Source organism: Garra rufa, chromosome 8 (assembly GCF_049309525.1).
Source record: "Garra rufa chromosome 8, GarRuf1.0, whole genome shotgun sequence".
In the NCBI taxonomy this organism is placed as follows: domain Eukaryota; kingdom Metazoa; phylum Chordata; class Actinopteri; order Cypriniformes; family Cyprinidae; genus Garra; species Garra rufa.
The window spans coordinates 33,682,260-33,700,484 of NC_133368.1; the positions used below are offsets into that span (position 1 = coordinate 33,682,260).

The 18,225-nt window shown below is 41.0% G+C and overlaps 1 protein-coding gene across 1 annotated transcript in view; it reads left to right on the top strand.

Moving 5' to 3' along the window:
- The window catches only part of adcy5 (adenylate cyclase 5), a 181,790-nt gene that overhangs the window by 78,874 nt on the left and 84,691 nt on the right, over positions 1 to 18,225 (top strand). The window contains exon 4 of the mRNA XM_073845493.1: positions 17,787 to 17,898. Within this exon, the coding sequence (XP_073701594.1) occupies positions 17,787 to 17,898 (112 nt within the window). The remainder of the gene's footprint in view (positions 1 to 17,786; positions 17,899 to 18,225) is intronic.

Here is an 18,225-nt window from a genome sequence, read left to right on the forward strand (position 1 = left end):
GCTACACTCTGATTTTTTCATCCTTCAAGCGAAGCTCACGCATCGCTGGAGCCGGAGAGGAAGCCGCCGCCGTTGACTGCAAGCATCTCAGCGGGACGAGCCATTGGAGCTGCTGGCCACGCCGCCTTCCGTGCCTTCCTGCTGCGCTTTCCGGCGCCTATATCCTTTATAATCTTTTATAATCTACAGTGTGTGTTGCCGCTGCGATACACACTGTTTCTCTAAGAGAGCAAAGTGTCTTTTTAAAGATGCTTTCATACGGCCCGTGCAGATGCCAATGGCGACTCTGAGGACTTGCCTGCCTTCTTCACTGAGACTGCTCCCCCGCCCGCGCGGTGTCGCGCCGTAAAAAGCGCTGTGCCCAGCGGGCCCCGGACCCTTCCTCCAGCCGACAAAGCTCGCCGGTTCGCCCGCCTGCTTCATCGACCTCGTCAGCCTCTGTTCCGGACGTAAAGCGGCCGCTGTATGCCACCGCTTCCATCGACGCCGCTGACGAGGGGGGCCATGAAGGAGGAGGAGGATTTCCGTTTCCCGCCAGAGCGGGAACGCGCATTCTGCTCAGACGCAGCGCTGCGTAGCATGGCCTCTCACCGTTGCTGAGAATCACCCGTGGTTAACGGATTCTGATGTTTTCTCGTCCGGCCGCCGCCCCGCCAGACGCGGCCCGCGGCCCAGGATTGAGTTGAAACCTGAGCCTCCGAAATCGTCCTAGCAACTAGGAAAACGACGGTGTATGAGTCCCGCTGTTGCCGGTCCCCCACCAAAGTTATTCGCTCGTCCAGTCCCAGGAAATGTGACTGTTCCAGTGTTTTCTGCAGCCAACAAACCGGCTCCGTCGCCCGTTTGCCTGCACACAAAAGTCGTTCCCACGGCTACACAGATAAACCCCCAATAAAGTGTATTATCTGGTGTCCCGGCCACGGCCGATGGTGTTTCACGTGTTGTAAGAATATGCCCACTAACCAGTGCTCATCTCTACACACAAGCACAGCGCACATAAAATCGACTCAGATCGATTGCGCGTCACACGTGGTAAATGTGCCCGCTTCACAGTGCCTACAGACACCACATTATGCACTGTTGGTTTCTGTAAAAACGAAACCAACAGTGCATTAACTCTATGCTTTGGAGTGTTAAATGTGCCCGCTTCACAGTGCTCACAGACACCTCATTATGCACGTCAACCGGTTTCTGTAAAAACGAAACCAGGAGTGCGTTCGCTCTATGCAGGCGAACGCTGTTTGGAGTGTTGAACGCCGGTGCGCGAGTCCCGCGGCTGCCAGACTCCCACCGAAAGTATTCGCTCGCTCAGCTCCAAGAAATGGGGCTGTTCCAGCGTTATCCGCAGTCATCAAGCCGGCGCTGCAGCCTGCTTGTCTGCACTCTAGAGCCGTTCTCACGGCTACCCAATTAAATCCTCAAAGGAGTGTATTTTCGGGTATTCCGGCCATAGCCGAAGGTGTTTTGTGTGTAGCTCGCATGCGCATACACATGAGCACATCCTGTCATACAAAACCCGCGCACATAAAGTCGACCCGAATCGGCTGAGCTTCACACGTGATAAATGTGCCCACCCCAGAGTGACCACACATATCACATCAGGCAGGTCTTACGGTTTCTGTAAAAACGAACCGGACGACGCCCTGTCTACACGGCTAAAGGCTGCGCTGAGTGTGTTGAATGTGCCCGTTACTACGCAACCACATATATACACAAAGATAGCAGTCCCCGCGGTCAGTGTACCCCGAGCCTCGAATGTCACAGTCACTCGTGCGTCACAACGCACCGAAGCGACTCCGTTATTGACAGATCGGAGCGCGCTTCGCACCTACCCCCTTGCGTTACAGATAAATGCATGGGAAAAGCTCCCAGGGGTTTCACAATGGGTGCTGGACATTATTAAAGGAGGCTATTCGCTACAGTTTCACCGACTTCGCATGTGGTATATGTGCCCACCCCAGAGTGCCCACACATATTACATCAGGCATGTCTTACGGTTTCTGTAAACCGGACGACGCCCAGCCTACGCGGCTAAAAGCTGCATCGAGTGTGTTAAATGTGCCCGTTACCACGCAACCACATATACACACAGAGAAAGCAGTCCCCGCGGTCAGCGTACCCCGAGCCTTGCATGTCACAGACACCGAAGCGGCTCCGTTAGTAACAGATCGGAGCGCGCTTCGCACCTACCCCCTCGCATTACATGCAGATGCATGGGAAAAACTCCCAGGGGTCTCAAAATGGGTGCTGGACATTATAAAGAGAGGCTATTCGCTCCAGTTTCGACGACGCCCTCGCCGTTACACGGCGCGCGTCGAGACCACGATAAAGGCAGATGCAGCACACCTGCTACGAGCCGAAGTGACCACTAGATCTAAGGCAACTGAACAAAGCGCTAGTGAAGCGAAAGTTCAGAATGCTCACAACCAGGAAAATCCTCGCGCAAGTGTGCCGAGGAGACTGGTTTGTGTCACTGGATCTGAAAGACGCGTATTTTCAAATACAGATAGCGTCGCGTCACAGGTGATTTTATGAGATTCGCCTTCGAGGGCCAAGCTTATCAGTACACAGTCCTGCCATTCGGTTTGTCCCTAGCACCCCGTATATTTACGAAGTGCATGGATGCAGCGCTCGCCCCGCTCAGACAGAAAGGCGTGCGAATACTGAATTATTTGGACGACTGGCTGATTTTAGCGCAATCTCACTCAATGCTCAGGGAACACACGACCATGTTACTCGATCACCTCGAGAACTTGGGTTTGAAAGTCAACTGGGAGAAAAGCTCGCTGAACCCCAGCCAGAATATCTCCTTCCTGGGCATAGAATTAGACTCGCTGGCAATGAAAGCGAAGCTTTCGTCAGTGCGCGCGCTGAGCGTTCAGAGCGCAGTGAGCGCGCCCTGCCGCAGCAAGTCTGCCCCGCTCAAGACCTTTCAAAGAATGTTAGGTCTTATGGCTTCAGCATCATCAGTTCTACAGTTAGGGGTGATTTGCATGCGCCCACTGCAGCTCTGGCTGAAAGCGCGCGTGCCGCGCCGAGCGTGGGCGTCCGGTCGACTCCGTCTCACGATCGATCAGAGTTGCGTTACAGCCCTGATGCCGTGGAGAGCAGCCGACTGGTACCGAAAAGGGTGTCACTCTAGAGAGACCCTCGAGGGTGAAAGTAGTGTCCACGGACGCGTCCACCTTGGGAGGGGGGGGCACTGCTAGAGGGCAGACCGGCGTTCGGCCTATGGTCAGAACGAGAGAAGTCACTGCACATCAACTGCCTCGAAGTGATAGCAGTGGACAATGCGCTGACATACTTTCTTCCCCTATTGAAGGGAAGTCATGTTTTAGTCCGCTCCGACAACACATCGGTAGTGGCTTACATAAATCGCCAGGGCGGACTCAGGTCCAGAAACCTACATGCACTTGCAGAACGCCTTCTGGTATGGGCTCATGGCAACCTGTGCTCGCTAAGGGCAGCGCACGTGCGGGGGACCCTAAATGTAGGACCAGACAGACTGTCCAGGAACATTGTTCCGGCAGGCGAATGGTCGCTGCACCCCCAAACGGGGCAGCTATTATGGAAGATATTCGGCAGAGCGGAGATAGATCTATTTGCATCTCAGGACAACGCTCGCTGCCCAGAATTATTTTCCAAAACCAAGGACGCACTAGCTCATACGTGGCCCCGCCGTCCTCTGTATGCCTTTCCCCCGGTCTCTCTCCTACCACAAGTGATAGAGAGGGTGAAAGAGGAAAAATGTGCAATTCTGCTGATAGCGCCGTTTTGGGGAAACCAGACTTGGTTCCCAGCGCTGATGCAGATGACGAGCATCGCACCGTGGCCAATACCTGTGAGGAGAGACCTCCTCTCGCAGGCGGGCGGCGCGATCTGGCACCCCCATCCCGAGCTGTGGTCCCTTCATGTATGGGTCACCAGGGAATATATGATGAACTCCCCACAGGAGTGATATCAACGATCGCACAAGCTAGAGCTCCATCTACTAGACGGCTCTATGCATCGAAGTGGTCGATATTTGCGGACTGGTGCACAGCCCGCGGATCCTCACCCACAGACTGTGGTGTGACAGATGTACTTTCCTTCCTACAAGAGCTACTGGACAAGGGCAGATCCCCGTCCACGCTCAAAGTCTACGTGGCGGCCATAGCAGCGTTCTCGAGGACAACGCTAGGTCAGTCAATAGGGAAGAACGATTTAATCATCCGCTTCCTTAAAGGAGCTAAAAGGTTAAATCCACCCAGACCGCCCTCAGTCCCAACATGGGACCTTTCTGTGGTGTTGGACGCTATGAAGAGCGAACCATTTGAACCACTACGGGCGGCTGAATTAAAATATCTGTCTCTTAAAGCTATATTCCTACTAGCGCTCGCTTCAGTGAAGCGCGTGGGAGACTTGCATGCGCTTTCCGTGGGCGCGACATGCATGGAGTTTGGGCCCAACGACTCAAAAGTCATACTCAAACCCAAGCACGGATACGGGCCAAAGTCTATTAACACACCGTTTCGAGCACAGGTCATCGCACTGTCTGCTTTACCGGCTGTGGATGGAGAGGCTGACGCGAGACTCTTATGTCCAGTTAGAGCGCTAAGAGTCTATGTGTCTCGCACGTCTGCTTTTAGACAGACAGAACAGCTGTTTGTTTCGTTTTACGGGCATTCTAAGGGAATGGCTGCGTCAAAACAGACTTTATCCAGATGGATAGTGGATGCTATTGCACTGGCGTACGAGTCTAAGGGCATGCAATGCCCGCTGGGTGTCAGAGCACATTCCACGAGGGGCGTGGCCTCGTCGTGGGCTTGGTCGAGTGGGATCGACTTGCAAGATATTTGTACGGCGGCAGGCTGGGCCTCTCCGTCTACATTTATAAGATTCTACAACCTGGAGGTTCCCGCCCTACAGGCCAAATTGCTGTCGGTCTAGATATTAGCAGATATCTGGACCCACGTTCTAAGTTTATCCAGGCCGTTTACCTGCCCGGATACACCAGGAGCCAGTGTGTTTAGGGCACTAATCCCCTTATATGTTTAAGCACTGTATGAACCCCGGGCTACGGCCCTAGGGTCTATGGTATCAGATCTGGCATGCACGGCGTTTTACAGGGCGTTCCCCTAGCGTTAGCTACGCAGTAAGAGTGACCTCTCGTAAGAGAACGTACTCGGTTACTAACGTAACCTCGGTTCTCTCAGAGAGGGAACGAGTACTGCGTACCTTGCCGTGCAAGCGTCTGCTCTGGGCGCTCTTATGATGAAAAAACCAGAGTGTAGCTACCTGCGAGCGATATTTATAGGCTGGGATCACGCCACTTTCGGCGGGAGATGACGTGTCAGGCGCGAAATGCACTCATTGGAGCTGACTTCGCGCCAAGCCTCGCTCGATAGGTGCTGCAGTTGCTGCGGAGCAGCCAATAGGCACGCAGTACGCCTCGCCTATGTCTGCTCACTGCGGCAACGCGTTTTACATTAATACAAAATTAAGGATAATTTTTTGGCTTCAATATCTCTCGCGGAAAGGATTTTCCCCTAGCGTTAGCTACGCAGTACTCGTTCCCTCTCTGAGAGAACCGAGGTTACGTTAGTAACCGAGTACGTTTTCACAGTCCACACTACAACGTGAAAACGGCGTTTTCTAATTTATCCACTTTGGCCGGAGTTTTTAGAAATAATCGTTTTCTGTGATAAAAACGGGGTTTTCGTGTAAATGAGAGGCCAAACCGCAGGGAAATATCTGCGTTTTCCCTTCGTGTAAACGGGGCTTTAGAGTTGCCAATTTCCAGCAATGTGGTTGTTGTTGATAGAACGAAGTTGAGCAGCTTTATGGAAAAACTTCATTTTTTAACTTTATGCGATTTATCAGGAGTTCAGACGGTAATCTGCCACCTGATCCTGTTCAATACAGCAGCAGCGCCTACTAGAAAACAACAGCAGAGACACTTTGACCTCCATTGTTTTAATAGCTTGATTTCAAGGCTTGATGCTCTTTACCAGCCCTTTTCTATGATCGAATGGTGGCTAGGCTACAGCAACAAAGGGCAACATGAACTTGGGCTGTGTGAGCTGTTGGGCAGCGCGACTCCTGGCCCTCCGGGTTGTTGTCTGCAATCAAGAGTCTGTCTCTTATCCTCTTCCAGTGAAGCCCCCACCAAACAGGCTCCATGGTCAGAGGAATTATGTAAGTGTGCAGCCAAGCGATATCTCGCTAAGTGGAATATTGATAGGTCTGTTACTAGAGGACGCAGTTGTTTAATTGCTGAGGACAGTTACATAACAATGTCTGTATTTGAATCTTTGCGTGAGTGAAATCCACACTATTGTTGAAAGAAGAGGCTGGGAGTTTTGCTCGAGGAATGAACTGATAGTCCGTCTGGTGCAGCACTGGCTAATTTAAACAGTAGTGGACATGAATGAAATGCCGATGGTTTACAACTGATATGTAGAGCTGTGGATTTTAATTATTTTGCTCAATGGGGTTGCGTTCTAGGCCAAAAGTAAGTCTGATGGGCATATGAGTCAGCCTTGAAATAATAATATTTTCATTTCATTTTATTGTTTAAAATTAATGTTTTGACTCTGAACAGTTGTAAGGGATTTTCCATTTACATTTGGCCAAAACTGTCATTTTCAGTTTTTATTCCTGGAACCATTTCTAATCCCCAAAGCACAGTTTGCTGTTAAGATCTTTACTCCTGCTTGAACATCCATTAATTTGTGCTTTAAGGGATAGTTCACCCAAAAATTTAAATTTTGTTATTAATTACTCACCCTCATGTTGTTCTAAACCCGTAAGACCTTCTTTCATTTTCGGAACACAAATTAAGTTATTCTTGATGAAATTTAAGAGCTTTATGACCCTGCATAGACAGCAACACAGCTGACATGTTCAAGACCCAGAAAGGTAGAAAGTACATTGTTAAAATAGTCCATGTGACATCAGTGGTTCAACCGTAATGTTAAAACAGTCTTCATAAATATGTCTAAAGATTCGAATAGAGAGAATGACTTGCAATTTTTACCCATCGTTACTTATTTGAACCAGAATATACAGACAATGAACTAAGAGAGGTGGATGTTCTACGTCAGAACGCTGGCTCCTGAGTCCGCAACACCACATGCATGTCGCGTACTCTCTTGAATGCGCATCGAAGACTGGCACAGAAGAGAAGACATTGTTGAATAAAGTCATTATTTTTGTTTTATTTGTACACAAAAAGTATTCTTATAGCTTCATAACATTACAGTTGAACCACAGATGTAACATGGACTATTTTAATGATGTCCTTACTACCTTTCTTGGCCCTGAATGTGGTAGTTGCATTGCTGTCTATGCAGGGTCAGAAAGTATGACGCCATTTTAGTGCCATGTTAAAAAATCTAAAATATAGTATAAAGTATAAAGTCGTAATATTTAAGAAAAAAGTTGAAATTATGAGAATATAGTCTAAATATTTTGAGAATAAAGTTGAAATTATGAGAATAGAGTCAAATGTTTCAAGAATAAAGTCGATATTACGAGAATATAGTCGAAATCTCGAGAATAAAGTCTAAATGTTTCATAAATAAAGTCTAAATATTTTAAGAATAAACTAAATATTTCAAGAAAAAAGTTAAAATTATGAGAATATAGTCGAAATATTTTGAGAATAAAGTTGAAATTATGAGAATAGAGTCAAATGTTTCAAGAATAAAGTCGATATTATGAGAATATAGTCAAAATCTTGAGAATAAAGTCTAAATGTTTCAAGAATAAAGTCTAAATATTTTAAGAAAGAAGTTAAAATTATGAGAATATAGTCTAAATATTTTGAGAATAAAGTTGAAATTATGAGAACAGAGTCAAATGTTTCAAGAATAAAGTCGATATTACGAGAATATAGTCAATCTCGAGAATAGTCTAAATGTTTCATAAATAAAGTCTAAATATTTTAAGAATAAACTAAATATTTCAAGAAAAAAGTTAAAATTATGAGAATATAGTCTAAATATTTTGAGAATAAAGTTGAAATGATGAGAATAGAGTCAAATGTTTAAAGAATAAAGTCGATATTACGAAAATATAGTCAATCTCGAGAATAAAGTCTAAATGTTTCAAGAATAAAGTCTAAATATTTTAAACTTAAACTAAATATTTTAAGAAAAAAGTTAAAATTATGAGAATATAGTCAATGTTTTGAGAATAAAGTTGAAATTATGAGAATAGAGTCAAACGTTTCAAGAATAAAGTCGATATTATGAGAATATAGTCAAAATCTTGAGAATAAAGTCTAAATGTTTCAAGAATAAAGTCTAAATATTTTTAAAAATAAACTAAATATTTTAAGAAAAAAGTTAAAATTATGAGAATATAGTCTAAATATTTTGAGAATAAAGTTGAACTTATGAGAATAGTCAAATGTTTCAAGAATAAAGTCGAAATTATGAGAATATAGTCAATGTTTCAAGAATAAAGTAGAAATTACTAAAAGTCAAAATGTTTTGAGAATAAAGGCGAAATGTTTCGAGAATAAAGTCTAAATGTTTCGAGAATAAAGCCGAAATTACGAGAAAAGAGTCGGAATATTTTGTCGAAACCTCGAGAATAAAGTCTAAATGTTTCAAGAATAAAGTCTAAATATTTTGAGAATAGTTGAAATTATGAGAATAGTCAAATGTTTCAAGAATAAAGTCAAAATTATGAGAATATAGTTGAAATGTTTCAAGAATAAAGTCAATATTATGAGAATATAGTCGAAATCTCGAGAATAAAGTCAAAATGTTTCAAGAATAAAGTAGAAATTACTAAAAGTCGAAATGTTTTGAGAATAAAGTCGAAATATTTCGAGAATAAAGCCAAAATTACGAGAAAAAAGTCAAAATGTTTCAAGAATAAAGACGAAATGTTTCGAGAAAAAGGTCAAAATGTTTCAAGAATAAAGTCTAAATGTTTCGAGAATAAAGCCAAAATTACGAGAAAAAAGTCAAAATGTTTCAAGAATAAAGACGAAATGTTTCGAGAAAAAGGTCAAAATGTTTCAAGGATAAAGTCAAAATGTTTCGAGAATAAAGTGGAAATGTTTCAAGAATGCAGTAAAAATTACGAGAATAAAGTAGAAATGTTTTGAGAATAAAGGCAAAATTACGAGAATAAAGTCAAAATTATGAGAATAAAGGCGAATTTACAAGAATAAAGTCGAAATTTTTCAAGAATAAAGTCAAAATGTTTCGAGAATAAAGTCAAAATTACAAGAATTAAATTGTAGCAATTAAAGTTATATTTTGAGAGCATAGCCTGCGCAAGCAAATGGCCTGGATTGGGAGCACCGGGATAAGATGCCAGGCCACCGGAATATATTTAAAAAAACCGTCTGTGGTGTCCAATCTTTCATTCTTCACATGTATTTAATCAGAAATAAAAGTGGACTACAACTCATTAAGTTACATTGTTGTCTTTTCTGAGGTATATAAAGGCACTTTCACACTAGCACGTTTGGTGCACACCCGGGTTTGTTTGACATCAGAGTTTGGTACGTTTGGCTAGTGTGAAAGCTGTCATGCGAACGTGGGTGCTATAAAACAGAACGATTTTGAAATCTGAGACTTTGGAATATCTCCCGGTGCTCCCAATCCGGGCCATTTGCTTGCACAGTAGGCAAAAATATACTCTCAAAATATTAGAACTTTAATCTCGTAATTGCTACAAATTAATTCTTGAAATTTTGACTTTATTCTCGAAACATTTTAATGTTATTCAGGAAACATTTCGACTTTATTCTCATAATTTAGACTTTGATGTAGAAATATTTCACCTTTATTTTCGAAATATTTCGACTTTTATCTCATAATCGTATAATTTTTTTCCGTATTTTTTAATGTGGCACTAAAACAGCATCGTAAGAAAGCTCTTGGATTTCATAAAAAATATCTTCATTTGTGTTCCGAAGATGAACGAAGGTCTTACGGGTTTAGAACGACGTGAGGGTGAGTAATTAATGACAGAATGTTCATTTTTGTGTGTACTAACTCTTTAAGTGAGTGACAAGGCAAACCGAAAATCTTTAAATTTTTTAATTTATAATTTTCTACAAATCACTGGTGTGGATGAATGGAGGCAGATTTGACCTGCTTTTATACAACAACTTTATATCCAGTATAGAGCTGTGCAATATATCGTATTTAAATCGCGATAACGATATTGGCGTCAAACGATATGAAAATTAATAATACCGATTATAAACGATTTTTGTCATTTATCTGTACTGCCACGGCACCGGCGTGGCCGCGAATGGGTTAATCAAAACGCGGCGTGTGGTACGTCATTGACTTCAAAACTGCTCTGCAGTCTCGCGCGCTTTCTTCGGTCTCTGTGTTGAGTGAAGACATTATATGGCGTTTAAATAGAGTCAAAAGTCGCGCGCACGAAAACCACGAGCACGCGAATGAAGCAAGCGCGCAAAACAGACCCACGAGAGAAAAATAACAACGCGAGAGCGCATCTGTGCGCCCGCGAGCGCGCATTTGTACACCGCGAGCGCGCAGAACAGTATTTAGGAGCGGAAATGAATACTGGCGCAAGCCCCTGCTGCCTAGCGCGCACAACTGCACTTGAGCGCTCGCGCGACTACTCAACACGCGCTCGCTCGAGTTGACTTTTGACACTTTGAGGGCGGGGCAATGACTTTTGTCTTCCCACCTGTGATTGGTCATTTGTAAAACCCAATCAACTACAATCCGGCTCCCCAAAGATATTATTTATTATTACTCTAACCCTGCCAACAAATCTAAAGAATATATTTTCAACTTTTTTATTTAGTTTGGCAAATTCTTCATACATAAGCAAAAAAATATGGGCTCAGTTCCCACTCTTCAACATTTTCTGATTGAGATTGATTGCTCACATCTTTTTGACTAGTAATAATAAATGTGTCAGGTTTTTGGAAATATATGAAACAATTATTTCTGTTAACTCTGATTAGGTTTAGATAGCTTTCCTTTATTGCTTTTACATATATACATTATTTTTAATTATTATATGTTTTTTCTTATTCTAAACAACATACCCCCTTACTGTATTTTATTTCTCCTCTTCTTACTTCTATCTTCGGTAGTATGGGACTATTTCGGGTTTGAGGAGAAGGATGAAGACCAGAAAACAATTATATGTGCTATGTGCTTAGCACTCAACAAGGTATAGAGGTAGACACAAGCCAGCAGAGGACGGTAGAATCAAAGCAAGTGCATGCCTAAATACTTTAATTTTGAAAACTAAATGGAAAAGCAAGAGATAAATTGGAGGAATTTGAGTCCATCCTCTTTGAGTTGGCGCAAGCTTTACACGAATCGGCAAAAAAAATATATAGTTTAAAATATCGTGATATCAATATTGACTGAAAATATCGCAATATTGATATTTCCCAATATCGAGCAGCCCTAATCCAGTATCATAATTCAGCAATTGTAGAATCAGTTTGAGTTCCAGGGGCGAGGGTTAAGGATGTCAGACCTCTCAAGCAGTGACCCTTGATGGATTTAGGGGGCAATGTTATATAAGCAGGAAGTGTGACTTTGTGCAACATTCCATCCAGGGGCTATTCTTTTTTGGCTCAAGTAGTTTTCATGCTGATGTCCCTAAACAGACTGTTGCTGACCAACTACACCCCGTTTATTAAACTTCCTGCCATTTTATTATGTAATTTGTCTGTCAACACTTGGCTATTCTAACTCTCAATATAATTTAGTATGCTCAGAAAGCAGCTACATTTGACCTTAGGGCTGCTGTCACCACAAATCCATTAACATTGCCACTGGCAAGAACTTTTGTTTCGTCCCTATCGACACAATATAGCTCACCAGTTTTTATGGGAATAATCATTATGCTTATTTTATTTGTAAATATTTTTAATGTTTAAATGTGAACTTGAGGATGAATTTTCTGGTTAAGTGGGGTCAATTTAACCACAGCTGTTTTCCTCTATGATTGGCATTACTGGTCTCCAGAAAGCTGACACTCTAGGCAGTGTTTTCTCCTAGGGTTCTCTGGATTTAATTAATACTTTGCCTGATGTTTACACACTAAAAGCCCCAGATTACCAGCACCTAATAAAGGACCTGGAGTGTGTTCGTAATAGCCAGCAGAAATACTCCAGAGGTTGTAATGTGTTTGGATTCTTTTTAAAGAGCCGTCCTGCCATTGTGCCACACCGCAGCGACATTTTGGGTCCAGACTGCAGGGAGCTGATGAGTCACCTCTGTGCTAACGATTAAATGAGGTTTAAAGATCCACCCGAGATGCTCGCAGCAGTCCAGACGCTATCCTTCAGAGAGCACTGCACTCTGTCTACTTTCAGAGTCAACTAACCTTAATCCACCCACCCAGGGGAGGCCTTTTATTTGAGCTTTTATATATAGCAACTCTAATAGATCTGTCAGCTATATAGAAACCTTTGATCTATGACTAATGTAAGGGTTTCCGCATGCTATATTGTATAAGGGAGGGTTTAAATTTAGATTAGGTGGTGGTTGTGTGCTTTTAGTTATCTGTGGATTTTTAAAGGGATAGTTCACCCATAATAAAAATTAAAGTCATTTTCTCACCCTAATGCTGTTACAAACATGTATTCTGGTTTACATATGAGCAATATCAGTTGTAGACTGATAGTAGTGAGATAGGACTGTATGTCGGCATGGCAGTGATTCGGCTAAAGATAATCACAGCGTGCTGATATACAGCCATATCTCACGTCTACGAGTGTAATATTGCGTTTATACAACAGTTCGATGGCACAAGTGTGTAAACGCATAAGAAACAAAAATGGAGTGTCTTTAAAAACCCTCTTTTGTGCAGAACTACTTCCTTCCACCACAGATTCAAATCTCAGTTTGAGCGTTTAACAGCTGAGCCCAAACCTCTGTTACTAATTTTAAAACATAAATTTAGAGCTAGCAACGTTGAGTTTTTCATTAAAAGCTTATTGTATTACTGTATTAAAAGCTTACTGTATTGTGTAGAGTATTATGAAAGAGATCGATAGACTGAGCAAGTGTGATTACCTGCATCTGATACAGCATTCATTCTTCAGCTCAATCAAATATTTACAATAAAACATTAGTTTGAATGCCTGCTGAGGAAAGCGATATCTTTGTCATAACATTATTATCCTTTCATCTATTAAAATGGATTTCTGATGATTTCTGCTCAGTGCATTTGTTAGCTGCGTCAAGCTGTTGTTGAAAGTTAGAATAACTTTTGTTTATTTTTCAGTATAAAAGTCTTTACTGCTGACTCATAAAAACAGTCTCTTGTCGCCATCTAATAGCAGAACAATGTAACCGTTTTTCAATACTAAACACTATTATTGAATACTACTGTTATTTATATAAAATATTATTTATTGAATAATATATTTAATAAACAACAACAGCCATCATAAAAGTTGCAAGGCAATTCAGTCAAAAGTACACAGGCAGCGCTTTGACCTATTTGCTCTGAAACAAATAATAAATTAATGAGATCAAAGACTGTCCGTTAGATTTACCCAAAATGAATTATATCTCATGTTTAACCATTATAGAGACACTTACTGTTGGACTTTTGTTGAACTCTAATATTGCACTCTTATTAGCCAAGAACTGTTGTAGAAAATAAAATATGAAATGATAATTAAGTTACCCCCATGTCGTCCAAGATGTTCATGTCTTTCTTTCTTCAGTCGAAAAGAAATTAAGGTTTTTGAGGAAAACATTCCAGGATTTTTCTCCACATCACAGACTTCTATGGTGGCCAGCAGTTTGTAGTTTCAATGCAGCTTCCCATGAGCTTTACACGTTCCCAGCCAAGGAATAAGTGTCTTATCTAGCAAAACGTCAAAATTTATATACTTTTTAACTGCAAATGTTCAAATTGCACTAGTTCTGTGATGCGCATCTTCACAAATTGCGTAAACCAAACCGAAAGGTCATGCATGGTTAGTTCTTCATCTGTGTACTTTGGTTCAAAAAGGCAGGGTAGGGTGAAAAACTCCATCTCATTTTCTCCTCCAACTTCAAAATTGTCCTTTTTTTGTAAAGGCCTTTGACTTTCTTTGTTGGTACTTCTGCTTCGTCAAGCTTGATTTTTCCAACATGACTATGTAATGCGTGAAGTTGTTGATGCAGAGCTAGTGCAAGATGAGCATTTGTGGTTAAAAAGTATATACATTTGTATTTTTTTTAGGCATTTCACGCATTACATAGTTATATCGGAAAAGTCACGCTTGACGTAAGCAGAAGTAGCAACAAAGAAAGTCAAACGGCTTTTCCAAAAAAAGGTAAAACAATCGTTTCACTAGATAAGACCCTTATTCCTCAGTTAGGATCGTGTAGACCCCTTTGAAGCTGCATTGAAACAGCAATTTGGACCTTTAGCCCGCTGATCCCCATTGAAGTCCACTATATGGAGAAAAGTCCTGGAATGTTTCCTCAAAAACCTTAATTTCTTTTCGACTGAAGAAAGAAAGACATGAACATCTTGGATGACATCAGGGTGAGTTAATTATCAGGAAATTTTAATTCTGGAGTAAGCTAATCCTTTAAGTCAGTTCCTAAGAGACTCGTGTACAGTACAGTCATATGATGCTTTTGTTTTGTTTGTTTTTGATCAGGGCTGTTGTAATACGATAAAAACTATTCCTGTGCTTGATCTTTGTCAGCTTTCAGACGTGGTCTCATGATGCTCTTTGTACACATGATTTACTATGAAAAGGTGGCATCATTAATTCATTACGGTGTATTGACATCGCAGAGTAGGAAGTCTGCTAAATGTAGAAAGAGGATCTGTTGCCCTTTCGTGCATTGAATCGTATCATATAACAGACAGGGGCCAGTTAAGAGACCCAAATCAATTCCAGTAATTCAAATAATTTAATTTAAATAATTAAATGAGGCAAAAAATCTATTCTAAAATTTGTAGCGCTAGAAAGCGAGAGGGCTAAATTCCAATGATATGCTTGCCTATTATTGCTCATACAGTTTGAGCAAACTTGTCTTAGGGTCGGTTGCGCTGTTGTACTTCTCATTTGTGACCCTGCACCACAAAGCCAGTCATAAAAGTAAATTTTTATTTTTTATTGATGTTTCTATAGCACAATGGGGACAATATTTGGAGATACAACTATTAGAAAATCTGGAATCTGAGGGTGCAAAAAATCAAAATACTGAGAAATTCGTCCTTAAAGTCCAAAATAAATTCTTAGCAATGCATATTAAATCTAAAATTATGTTTTGATATATTTACAGTAGGAAATTTACAAAATATCTTCATGGAACATGATCATTACTTAATATCCTAATGATTTTTGGCATAAAAGAAAATTGTATAATTTTCACCCATACTGTGTATTGTTGGCTATTGCTATAAATGTACCCCTGCGACTTATGACTGAAGTCACGAAGTCCAGGGTCACATTTGTGAATAGATATGGATTTTAATTATTAGAAGTAAAGTTGACTTGCGTTAATTTGTTCTAAGGACACGAATGAAACCCCAAATTGTAAGGTTTGTTGATGAGAAATACCTTTCAGACCTTTTTGAAGATGATTGATGATTGAAATCTGCCATTTTTTCCCCCTAAAGTTGATTTTATTTTATTTTATTGGGTCATCAAATGATGTTGATCAGCTGGTTTAGCTGCTATTTTCAGCTGAAATACCAGTCTAAATTTGACATACTGAAAAATCAAAGCATTTAATTGAGGTTTGAAGGCTATTTTGCAAATATTTAGATGGTCTGCAGTGTTACAGTTCACACAAAGATTAATTGATTGAAAACCATTAAACAGTCAGGCTTTTTTCCAGGGAACCAAGAAAAAAGGGAGTGGCAAACATCACATGAGATGACTGTGTTGATCGAGAACAGCCTGCCTTCTGGGCCTCTTTAAACATTTCTGGAAATCGTCTTTGATATTGAGTCTGTACTGATAGGTCACGCTCACCCGGATCCTGCGCTTGAGTCAAACCTGATGGTCTTCCTACTGTCACGATAGCTTTAAGTGTCAAACCAGCCCTGAGCTGTTAGATCAATGTCAGCATTGGTAAAAGCTCTGCAGATGAATATTGAAATGGGAAAAGTCATTACAGCCCACAAGGTTTTGATTTGCGTTTCATTCAAGGTGCATAAAGAAGAACCATATCTGTTACCGGTTCCCATGGGGGAATATCATGCTTTATTCACTTTCTCGTCTCTGTAGGCCCAACATTCTCTTAATGTGAATGTCATCTTTTGCTAAAGAGAGCACACACTCCCATTCGAACCTGTGTGCTGTGCCATTGGCATGGTAATGGAGCTGTGACGCCGGGATCACATTAGTTAGCTCATATTGTATCTATGTAAAATCTGCTTCACAAATGGTCAATTGAAATGAATAGCTGTGGGCGAGGGTTTCAATTGTCAGCCAGGTAACCGTGGCAACCGTGTAATATAGGTGAATGTGCACTACACTGATGTGTGGGGATGAGAGCCTGAGATGATTAACAAGAATGACCTGATTTTTCTTTGGGTTTATTATTCATGTGGCAAATGCTTTTATCCACAATGACAGTGTGTACATTTTAGAATGTGTTTCCTGCAAATCAAATAATTATTAATAATTTCGTTATGAGCTTTCTTTGTGTTTGTTCACATGTTATAGGGTGAACAATACACAATACACAGTGTGTGTGTGTATATAAATAAATATAATATATATATGTGTTAATATAGTGTAATTAATAGCATATCTCAGATTTTAATTGGGTTTGATACTATTCTGTGAAGAACAGCATTTGAAATATATTTGTAATTATAATGGCCAAGTTTGTTTTTTTCCTCGGAATTGCGTGATACAAATTTTCAATTCTGACATTTTTTTCAGAATTGTGAAATATATACTCGCAACTGTGAGTTTATGAAGTCAGAACTGCAAGATATAAACTCATAGTTCTGAGAAATAAAGTCAGTATTGCGTGATATAAACTCGCAGTTGCGGAAAATAAGTCAAAATTGTGAGATAAAAACTCAGTTCTGTGTAAATATCAGTCTTTTTTTATCATCAGAGCTGGACTTTATAACTCGCAATTGTAAGTTTATATCACAATTCTGAGAAAATAAGAATTGCAAGATGTAAACTCGCAATTCTGACGAAAAAGTCAGAATTGTGAGATCGCAATTACCTTTTTTATTTTTTTATTCAGTGGCGGAAACGTGCTTCCGTAGAATCGTATATCCTAACTACAATTAAATAATAGTTTAATATTTTATAATAAAATGTGACCCTGGACCACAAAACCTGTCATTAGGGTAATTTTTTGAGTAAATAAGCTTTCCATTGATGTAGGGTTTTTTAGGATAGAGTTTATTGCACTTTTCATTGCTAATTTGACTAAATTAGATGTTGATATTTACCTTTACTTTTATGATCACATATCAGATGTCATTTCATGTTAAGCTCTTTGTCCCTTTTTAGGAAAAAAATGGTTGTTTTGAGACAAAAATAGTGGCAAAATTGTTGTTGGAAATGAATGATTTCAAACATTAGACTTGGATTTGGACTTGGACAAGACTAAAACAATAAGATATACATAAAAGACATTTTAAGCAAAAGTTGCAAAAATAAATCATGGTAATAGCATGGTAAAAAAGGTTCAAGACAGATCTATTGAGACCTTCGTATAACAACAAGAAAAACATTGAGATTGGTTAATTTATGAAATGCTAAAAATCGAGGCCTAAAATATTAAAGTGGCCATAATTGTTGAAACCTCAACTCTGTTTGATATTTCTCTCTCTCCCCACAGTATCCTCTTTGCCGACATTGAGGGCTTCACCAGTCTGGCTTCCCAGTGTACGGCCCAGGAGTTAGTGATGACCCTCAACGAGCTCTTCGCAAGATTCGACAAACTGGCCGCCGTAAGTGTCCGCAGATCAGCCCACGCCCTCAGCCAAACAGCTTTTTTTGTCGAAACACGATGGCAAACTGAGATGTAATCATATTAATTCCGCTTGCATCCCACTCACACAGCTGACTGGGATAGACAAGCCCTCCCTCCTGTCAGATGAGTGTTTGCGATCACGCTTCTCACACTGAGCGTCCCGCTGTTTTCCAGCTCGACTATCTCCTCGTTATCTCCACCAGTGGTGGTGACTCATCACAGCCAAGTTGCCATGCATTCGTGCACGTACTCTGCCACTGCAGAGAGATGCCACTCAAATGGAAAACCATCTGTTGTCTGTTCA